The 10,346-nt window shown below is 35.3% G+C and overlaps 3 protein-coding genes and 1 long non-coding RNA gene across 6 annotated transcripts in view; 2 read left to right on the forward strand and 2 right to left on the reverse strand.

Moving 5' to 3' along the window:
• The window catches only part of LOC109536942 (nudC domain-containing protein 3), a 4,060-nt gene extending 3,774 nt beyond the window's left edge, over nt 1-286 (reverse strand). Inside the window, exon 1 of the mRNA XM_019903422.2 lies at nt 94-286. Within this exon, the coding sequence (XP_019758981.2) occupies nt 94-286 (193 nt within the window). The remainder of the gene's footprint in view (nt 1-93) is intronic.
• On the forward strand, nt 141-2,984 carry LOC109536938 (40S ribosomal protein SA). The gene is made up of 7 exons (XM_019903418.2): nt 141-247; nt 495-556; nt 1,059-1,243; nt 1,617-1,713; nt 1,899-2,125; nt 2,312-2,452; nt 2,609-2,984. Exons 2-7 carry the CDS (start codon nt 523-525, stop codon nt 2,855-2,857), a joined length of 933 nt encoding a protein of 310 aa, XP_019758977.1. The 5' UTR covers nt 141-247; nt 495-522; the 3' UTR covers nt 2,858-2,984.
• A 490-nt stretch (nt 2,985-3,474) lies between these two features.
• Nucleotides 3,475-8,049, reverse strand: LOC125503573. Its single transcript, XR_007280975.1, has 2 exons — nt 7,966-8,049; nt 3,475-3,944 (listed from the first exon to the last, which is right to left on the reverse strand). It is a non-coding gene; the product is annotated as an uncharacterized LOC125503573 (long non-coding RNA).
• Nucleotides 6,723-10,346, forward strand: part of LOC109536918 (SH2 domain-containing protein 4A) — a 39,157-nt gene continuing 35,533 nt past the window's right edge. The window contains exon 1 of one of the 3 annotated variants that reach the window (XM_048664257.1): nt 6,723-6,947. The gene's annotated coding sequence lies outside the window, so the exon portion shown is untranslated. Of the gene's footprint in view, nt 6,948-8,344; nt 8,450-10,346 lie in introns of those variants that run through there. The other 2 variants (XM_019903381.2, XM_019903383.2) reach the window with 2 other exon arrangements.

Here is a 10,346-nt window from a genome sequence, read left to right on the forward strand (position 1 = left end):
ATTTTAAATTATTTTTAATTGATAAAATTATAATAACACCTTGGTAAAAATGTTTAGTTTAAAATATTAGATTTGCACCATTACGACAATAACCTCTTCTGGTGGTTGCCAATGCTATACAGCAATTAACAGCGGCAACGCGGCAATTTATTATCCATGGGCGAGTTTTCTTCTTAACCTGAATTAACGGCTGTTCCTTTCCATTTTCATTATTGGTGCAGCAGTGGTCCCAGTGGCATCCGTCAACGTAAGTATCCCACAAATCTTTGATCATCTCCAAAACCATTTCGTTTTTATCGAAAATAAATTCAATTTAGGAAGCTATATGTATTAATTCTGGCATTTATTTCATTCATTTTTTCATAACTTTGAAATTAAGGTCCAAATATCTCTGCGAAAGTTTAAGGTGTTTGGACAGCTAAACATGTTTTATTAGGAAAAACATTGTCCTCTTATTCTAGATCCCTTGCTTAATGTGGTATGTTTAATTTTAGGTGAATCATCACCCTAATTTACGTCACGATGTCGGGAGGTGTGGACGTTCTAGCCCTTAAAGGTAAGTAACCATAACCAGTAACTTCCACGTGCATTTGCAATGTTTCTGGCCTATTTTAACCAATTCTCCTTCTGATTAGTTCGTTTTACACTTTACTGGTTTACTATTAAATTTAATTACAAGAAGATAGAAAATTCCACATTTAATGTTTAAACACGTGCTGATTTTGAACGGTCATTTTGGGCACCAAACTATCGAAAACGAAAATATGTTCTTTCCCTCAAGCAAATTCGCGTTGAGTAGGCTTCAACATTGATCACTTTAAAAGAAATTTCATGAAAAATCAATTAGCATGCTATTAAATAAATAAATGTACGTGATTTATTAGTTTACTCGCCTTACAGAAAAGCCCTGTAGCTACAGCTTTTCTAAGTTGAGTTTGCCATTATAGTTTCCTTAATTAATTGTGTATGCCAAGAAAAGAAAATGAAGTACTTTCAGTTTTAGTTTGTCTACGAGGGCGTGCATGTTAATACTCCTTAACAATTATTTTGTCTTATAGAGGAAGATGTTACCAAAATGTTGGCGGCAAGTGCCCATTTGGGCACTACCAACGTAGACTACCAGATGGAACAATACGTTTACAAACGACGATCTGACGGTGTTCACATTTTGAATCTACGGAAACTTTGGGAAAAGCTCCTCTTGGCGGCTAGGGCTATCGTGGCTATCGAGCATCCTGCTGAAGTAAGAAAATCCGTTGTTTTTGCATTAATTTCTTGTTTTAGCAAGGGCGAAATATGTTATGGCAAAGTCTATAAATATTTTTGAATGTAAACATCTTTAAAAAAGCTACTAATTCAAATCATATATTCTTTAGTTCAGAAAACTCAGCTCATGAACTACGTGTTGCCTTTCTAGAACCCCTGATGACCGCAAGGTCGAAAGCAGCTCGTCCCATTTATTCACTTAGAAATACAAAACAAACTGCATTCTTGAAACCCATAAATACCCATTGGCTAGTATAATCTGGTTAGTCTAAACATATTTTCTTATTGCTTAACTATTTCGTTAAAAAAAATAGCTTAATGCATATCTTATGTTTCGTAATTGCTTCCAGGTCTTCGTCATTTCCAACAGGCCTTACGGTCAACGAGCAGTACTTAAATTCGCCGCTCACACTGGAGCAACACCCATTGCCGGAAGATTTACCCCGGGTATGTGTATTTGAATCCCGCAGCTATGCAACTGCTTGGCAAGAGTAAATAAATATGATGATAACTTTAGAACTAAGGAACCTATGAACCTATTGATTTAAAACTTATTCTGATATTAACCCATTAATTTCATGAAATTTAGCTCTGTAGATAATTGTTCTTAAATTTTTATTGGTGTGTTTCAGGTGCCTTTACCAATCAGATCCAAGCTGCTTTCCGCGAGCCCCGTCTGTTGATCGTCACTGATCCCGCGTTTGATCATCAACCCGTTACCGAAGCATCTTACGTAAATATCCCCGTAATTGCTTTGTGTAATACGGACAGTCATTTACGGTTCGTTGATATCGCCATCCCTTGCAACAACAAGGCTCCGAACAGCATTGGATTGATCTGGTGGTTATTGGCTCGTGAGGTATGTAATAGTGTCAACGTTTTCGATACGTTTTAGATCAAATCGCAATAATGATGAAAAATATCATACGTTCCTATCTAAATGATATAAGCCATGATATTTATAATTTTTCCACCTGAATTTTGAAAAGCAGTCAATTTCATTATTTCAAATTTAATAAGGTCTAATCGAACGTTTGTTGTTCAGGTTTTGCGCCTTAGGGGTCTTATCCCGAGAGAAACCAAATGGGATGTGGTAGTTGATTTATTCTTCTACCGCGACCCTGAAGAGGCCGAAAAAGAAGAACAAGCTGCCAAGGAAGTTGCTGTTGCTAAGGCGGTGGTCGAGGTAAGTTCAATTAATGTACTTCGGAGCATTATCTGGGACTGACAGTGGTTTCAAGAATCTTATTCCAGTAGATCGAATCTCTGGGTAACAACGCGACGCTGAGTTATCCTGTTCAAGCCGAAAAAATTGAAAATATTGTGCATTCCTTTTTCATAGGTTCCTCATGAAGCACCAGACCTAGATTGGAGTGCTCCAGCCGAACAAGATTGGGGAGAACCCGCTGCAGTTGTACCGGGTGCAACACCCGCGGTGAGTGTGCCAGTAGAGGCAGCTCCTTTCTCGGTGCCACCAGCTACCGAGGATTGGGCTACTGAGGTGGCTCAAGAACAGTGGAGCGCTGGACAGCCACAAGTTGTTCCTGCTGCGCCCACCCCCAACTGGGGGGCATCGTCCGGCTGGGATTAAAACAGTGTTCAGTACCATATGTCGCATTTGGACTGTCGAAATAAACTTCGCATTTGCTTATCTTATCATATAAGAAGTAAGTGCGGTGTTTTTTTTCGTTTCAAAGAATAAAATAATCAATATGAAAGTTGTTTATTTTTGCCCTATATTTCATTTTCCGGGTGGCTAAACTCTCGTAACAAGATGAAACGAGAAAGAACGTTGTGTTTGTACCCTTTGTATTCACATTGAGTAATGCAACCCCCCCTTTTTCGTTGTGAATGAAATATTTTTGGGTTCTACTTTAGGGCAGTAAATTGTGAACATTTTTAAATATTCAAGAGTTCCCGAGGCTATAGATGGCTATAGCACAGCTTATATACATATAATGATATTTAAGCTATGGCTATGGTCCCTGGTTGCTCCTTGGGTAATACGCCACTAGGATTACACATAAATACAATAAAAAATTGAACTTTTCAACACAAAACGAACGCGGCGTGAAAGCTAGAATTGTTTTGTGCCTTTATTGTTAGCTGCTTGTTTACTATAAATTGTCTTGACCGATCAGCAGTTTTCAAACTTTGTTGGTGACGGAGCCCTAAACCCTAACTAAGCTAAAAGCAAAACGAGTTATACATATGTGTATTGTTTATTAATAATCAACAAAAAAAAAGTTTTTTGGGATGAAATAAAAATTGGTAGGCAGCCATAATCGGCTGCTGCAAGTCTAAATATCATCATATCATATCATAGCTTTTTCATATGGAAAGACCCTATTTTCATATCATATTTGTATTAATATCAGCATTAAATGTTGAGTTTAACAGTTCGGAGGTGTTCTATGGTTTAACACGTCCATTTGTCAACACTTGTCTGTCATGGTTTTTGACATATGTCACATTTATTGTAAAAAACAGGGATGCATCAGAGGTTTATTTGAAAAATCATAACCCTTGAACCGTTCCTAATTTTTTATTCAATTTTCAAAGGTTTGGACGATATTTTGCAATGATTCTGACACTTTTGATATTCGTGCGTCTGCTACGGTGTTTCAAAGTTGACAATAAAAAAATGCCTACCACAGAAGACCTCCCATGATGGTTGCCTAAAAAATTTAATATTAATAAAATTCTTTTTTTTAACGATGGGGCTACGTGAACCTTCCTGTATTATTATGTACCCGTAAAGTCCGTAGTAGATTTTTAGTAGAAGTAGGCGTGTTTTCTTCGGTAGTTTTTTTTATAGATTCCTCTTTAATACATGTATTAATTTTATTGTCGGCGGAGCCCTAGGCCTAGGTCGTAGGCTTTGCGGAGCACCGGAGTTCCGCGGAACACACTGCGTAACGCTGAGCTAGATAAAACGCTGGAATTCGTGGGTTATCGGTCTTTGCGAAAGGCGAACGAAAAAATAAACCGATATTCCGAACTTTTCATTAAATTTATTATATTTATCAAAGCAAGGCTGTTGGATAATAGTACGCAATGGAGAAGAAATAACGTGTGTTTATTTGAGTTTTGAAAAATGTGTGACGGAATGAAAGGAAATTATTAGAAAAAGGATTAGAAAAAAACCGATTATAATAAATGTAATTGTACATACATCAGTTTCTATGTGTAGCGTTGTTGCTAGTTTAAGCCTTGGCATATATTTGGGTCTGTATACTCCAAATATATGCCAAGGCTTAAAGTAGTGTGTAGTGTTAACTTAGTAAGCTGCCCATACTAGCAGATAGCCAGTATGGAGAGAATGTGTTGTAAAGGCATACGGATGCCAGAGCTGAACCGTTCTTACAGAAGACCGCAAGTTTCAAAGGACAACTCCCGAAAACTTGAAGTCAAAAACGGGGGTTTTTTAGTTGGTAGAAATCCAACTAAAATTAGTGTCTTCGAGAAGATTTTTATATTCCAACCGCCGCCGGGCAAGCAAAAAAAAAACAGGGAGTCAGTGAAGTGACAGCAGCGACTGGGTGCAGAAGAGGTTGAACCCCGCGAGTCGGAAGACCGAGTTTTCCGTTTGTTATTGTTATTGTTTGTAAAGTTGACGGTAATTTTGAAGTTAGTTTGTTCCTGTTCCGCATTTAAAGTTATACCGAGCTGAATAAAAGTTGGAAGCCGAAGAAAGAGAGTTTGATACCCGGCCATCCACGGTACAATGTACAGGGTGATTCAAAATTGGCGTCATTCATCTGGAGGTGTTGTCTGGTGCTGTTATAGGAGTACAGAAAAAATAGTAAAAGAAATTAATTGTTATTAAAAACTGAGAAATTTGCAAAAAACTATATCAGAAATACGGCAGCAATGTTTTTCAAGGTAATCTGCCTAATTAAAATTGCGCAAATACCTGTTGCTTCGTAATTATTTAAAACTCGGGTAACCATGGAATTATACAGACTGACAATAAGATAGACAAGGATAAACGGTAAATTCAACAAGATTTGTTGACGAAATATCAACCTGTTCTCATAACGTCGAATATAGGTGTTTAAAAATAAACCATACAACACCAAACATTTGAATGGTTAACTCCAAACAAGCTAGTGCCTGTGTAATCTCCTTATTATCTACTCTCATTAAGCAGCTTCTCGTATAGCTCAGTTAATTAACTCCTGCTCCATTTGTATCTCCTTGTGCTGTGTGTATCGTACAAACGTGGTAGGAATGTAGCCGGTATTATTTGGTGCCTGGGAAAGTGTAAGTGGATAATAAAGAGATTTACAGGCACTAGCTTGTTTGGAATTAACCATTCAAATGTTTGGTGTTGTATGGATTATTTATGTAAACACCAAACCCCGCAGAATTCGAGGTTATGAGAACAGGTTGACATTTCGAAGTAGGTTCCGTGATTCAACGATTCCTGTTGAATTTACCGTTTATAATTGTCTATCTTATTGTCACTCTCTATTTATCCATGGTTACCGGAATTTTAAATAATTACGAAGCAACAGGTATTTGCGTAATGTTAATTAGGCAGATTACCTTGAAAAACATTGCTGCCGTATTTCGGATATAGTTTTTTCCAAATTTTTCAGTTTTTAATGACAATTAATTTCTTTTACTAGTTTTTCTGTACTCCTATAACACCGCCAGACAACACCCCCAGAGGAATGACGCCAATTTTGAATCACCCAGTATATATATTTTGTTTATATAAAAAACATTTAATAGACGTCTATTTAACTCCTACTTACCAGAAAACCAGTTAAAAACATTTTTTAATATAGACGGAGTCTGAACTGCTCGAACCAATCCGACGGTGCGTTTTTTAAATCGAATACCCTCTCTATAGGTACATGTATATTATGAATTTAATTAACAGACAAAAATTTTAAGTTTAAATTTACAGCATTTACCTGTGTACCAACATTTATGTGCGACTTTCTGTGCGTAAGAGCTTGGAAAAAATTAAAATCGATGTGATAAAATTCGTTCAGTCAATTTCCCTGCATGTAAACTCAAGTAAGATTTACTCATTTTGAAAAGGAGCAGAAACGATGGCAAAAATACTACGGAAATTCAACAAAAATTGACTGAAATTTCTAAAACACGAAATGTTCAGTTGATTGATTGCACTGCACTAGTTTATCAACCTGTTTTTCACCACCTTATTAATTAAGTCTGAAAATGATTGAAAATATCCACCATGGAATAAAATGTCACAAGAAGTATGGGATAAGAGGCTAGCATTATCATCAGTAATAAATCGCCCTGTAGGTATGTAATGGGCAAATGGGCGAAGAAAATTTTATTGCAAGAATCAATGAATAAACTTAAAGGTGACAACGACAACACAAGTGTTTTAACCTTCGATTCCCTCGACATCGACCATCAATACCACCGCGAAGATGCCGAGAATAATTTCTTCGGCAACTCGTACCAGTAGAACCGTAAGTAAGTACAGCCTGCGTACACTTAGTACTCTTAGTAGGACGGTCAGTCGAAATCGAGTCGTGATCAGAACAGGTAACGTCCTGTTAGTGCACGAAAAATTACGCGAAAAACGTGATTTTCAGCCTTAATGTGTTTGGTACTTTATTTTTAACGAACTGCCCATGGAAGTTTGTTAATTTTGCACTTTTAAGAACATCATTTTGGAATTCGTTCTTGGGGTAAGTGATCAATTTGATCAATTATTTTTGCACGTTTGGATTTTTTAATAATTTCTGATCGTCAGAGATGTTTAGCAGTTTTTCGCAACTGGGTACCTATTGGTCAGATCTTTGTTTTAATGAGTTAGTTTTTGAACTGTTTTGGTTTCAAAAAAGTAAAAGTCGTTTGAGTCTGTTACTTTATCAGTTTGTGAGAGTGTTTCAATACTAAAATAATACGGTGTGAATTAAAATATTTGATGGATTTTAATTACCCGGTAATTATTGATTTCTAAAATGTTTTTTAAATAATCTTGAATATTGTTTACAATCGGAATGTTTTGGTTTAAAATGGGTTTTTCCAGCATAATTAATAATTATCAGACACAGACACTAATGCAATATGAATATAGGATAGGGCGCGCTTGTGTATACTAAACTGCTTAAAAACAATGTAAAATTATATTACAAAATTTTATTCGGGGCAATTATACGTAAATTCGTTGTTATATCGAGATAATAATCAGGAAATAATGTGGAACTTATATATATTCTTCTAGAAAGTTATAAGTACTATATGGAATTCTTCTAAAAATACAGCATTTCTCAGGGGACAGGGGACAAGAAAGTGCTACGCGCAAAAGTAATTTCATCAGTAGGTAGAAAGAAAATCATGTTAAAGAAGAATCACATAAAAGTTATGAGAAAATTAAATATTTCTGTGTAATTAAAATCTAGTGTAGAGGCACTAACCAGTCATTTAGATAACAGGCTTCTTTAACTTTTAGCAAGTTTCAAGAAAAATTAAACATTTATAAATCGGCACAAAGGCACTAAATTGCGACGTTAGCCTGAAGAAATTATAGGTTCATTAATATTCATGTTGATTTTGGATAAGCTCCTGTATTGAGGTTTAATACATAGAAATATGAACGGAAAGACCGGGTTGGGTCGATAGATTAAACAAATTAAATTGGTGGATTAACGCACTTTCTGACTAATTTTGTTTGTTATCAAAAACATATTATTAAATGCTTACATATTTTACTTTCTGGGCGATTATGGTTGTCCTCCACCAGTGCAATCAACGTTCTAATCAATTGCATTACAAACACACCCATCGCCCATTGTCTTCGGCAATGGGGGAACCATAAAATATTGGAACATAGCCTTTCGGTTCTCATTCCCCATAATAAGTCGCCGGTTGCAGTTATTGCAGGAATTTAGTCCTGTTAGTTTACCGGCATGTAACACATGGGTTTAATAAAATAACTTCCAAGCTGATGCCTTTTCGTGATAATCTCTTTTATCTGCAATTGTAAATGGAATTTTATTGGATTGTTCAAGCTCTATTACCCGGAAAATGTTTTTAGTGCAGTTTGTCCTCGATGAAGTTTTATTTTTATTAACTTTGACCTAAAGAAGTGTTTCGCCGTTCGATTACAACTAATTGGGAATTCGCTGCAGGAGAGCAGACATTTGTGTTGGGCCGTTATTTCGTTGAATTTCTCGGAGTCGAAAAGGTGAGTTTCGTATATAGTTCGTAATAGGCTGCTGGTAAACTGGTTTAAGGCTTGAGAAATTCTTGAGCATATATTCCTGCCATCGACGATCAAGCATTCGGATACATGAAAAGCATGTCAATATACATTTTTTTTAAATTAGGGCTTAGAGTATGCTGCTAATATGAAATATGATGGTAAATATTGAATATGTACTTAAATTAGATGCTAATGACTTTTTGAATCATGAACAGAGGCATTCAAGATTTTATCGAAATCAATTTTATCAAAGTTTTCTGTCTTAATTTTTTTAGGTGTCTCATTTTTCTGTGTTTTGTTCAGTTTTTTGACTACTTAGAACCTGAAGTTTAGTCAATTTGGACTTTTATTGACGAGCATTTTTAATATTTTATTTTTGTGACAGAGTTTGTAATTTGTATCCTTTTTCCTGTTAAAATAAGTTTGAATTTACTCGGAATTAACTTTCTTTTCACATTGTGTAAAGACCATATTATTCCTTCATTTGTTCCGTAATTAATTTAAAAAAAAATGGATATTTGGTCGAAACGTCTCTGAATAATGGTTTTTGAGAAATCAGCTCTCAAAAAATTTAATGTTTAGTTACTTATCTATTACTACTTACTTTTTCAATACACTTGTTTTTCAGTCATTTTTTACCATTTAAAGTTCAATTCATTAATCAAAAGAAGCCAGAAGATAATTTAAAAATGACACTGTGAAGAAAACGATTGAACTGTTTTGGATAGTTGAGCAGAAAATGAGGAGAAAATAGAGTTTAAAACACTTGATAACCAGATAGATGGTTATGAGTACGAAGTCTACAAGAAAACTATTTTGGATTGTCAAAAACGCTGTTAGTATATTGTATAACTCTGTGAATGCGTAATAAAATAAATGAATTCGAAGTTAACGATTTATATGAAAAAACTAAATTTCGTTGCAACTTCACAAATGTTTCTATAAATTTCCATTAAGCTTTATTCATTTCTGAAGAAAATCCTTTGTACTTAAAAGCTGGCTCTTGGAAAGATTAACATTAACTAATTAATATTGCACAAAACTTAAAAAAATAGATGTAAACCACTTTTATAGAGGCCGATAGCAAACTCAAAACTCTTTATTGTGCCTAAAATCAAAAGTAAGAAAAATTGTGGACTGACCTGAAAATGTAGTTTTTTTTAGTAAAATAGAGCATAGACATTCAATTTAGCCGTGAGAATCTTCAGAAAATGCTTCGACTAGTAAATCGAACACATTCCAAACGGCAGTCAAAATGCACAAAATAGATTTTATTTTGCTTAAATATGTACCGTGATTATGTGCAAATAATTAAATATCCGGGATGGAAACCAAAATTTCGGTGATTTTTTAACACAAATTGAGGTATTAGTTTGCACTAATAGTAGATACTTATGCTGGCCGTAATAAACAAATTTGCCCAAAAACAAGTATAATGTTCGCAAACTTATCTTTAGACATAATTACTACCGACGTTTTTTTATTTTATTTCAATAACATTAACTCGAAGCAACATCTTTAATGTTTGATATTCTCTCATTTCGAAAATAAGACAGATAATGATTTTTTGCAATTGTTTTAAAACACTTGACCTTACATTTAGAAATGTTTTCCGGGCTTTGAAGCCGTGGTCTATCGGAATTTCTTCCTGACGTTTCGTCCGCAACTGCGGTGGACATTTTCAAAGGCGATGAGGCAGTGGGCGAAGTGATCTCCCGTGCTTTCCGACTAAGAATGATTCAACTGCTTATGAACATATTTATTATCAGCTAAGTTGCAGATTAGGACAAACGGAAAAATCAGCAGTAGCGGAGCACGCACTACTAGACGGCCACCAAATACGCTTCGACGAAGTTGACATTCTGCACCAATCTGAAAG

The sequence above is a fragment of the Dendroctonus ponderosae genome, unplaced genomic scaffold (assembly GCF_020466585.1).
Source record: "Dendroctonus ponderosae isolate FM_Combo_2020 unplaced genomic scaffold, Dpon_F_20191213v2 Dpon_F_20191213_2, whole genome shotgun sequence".
NCBI classification, from domain to species: Eukaryota; Metazoa; Arthropoda; class Insecta; order Coleoptera; family Curculionidae; genus Dendroctonus; species Dendroctonus ponderosae.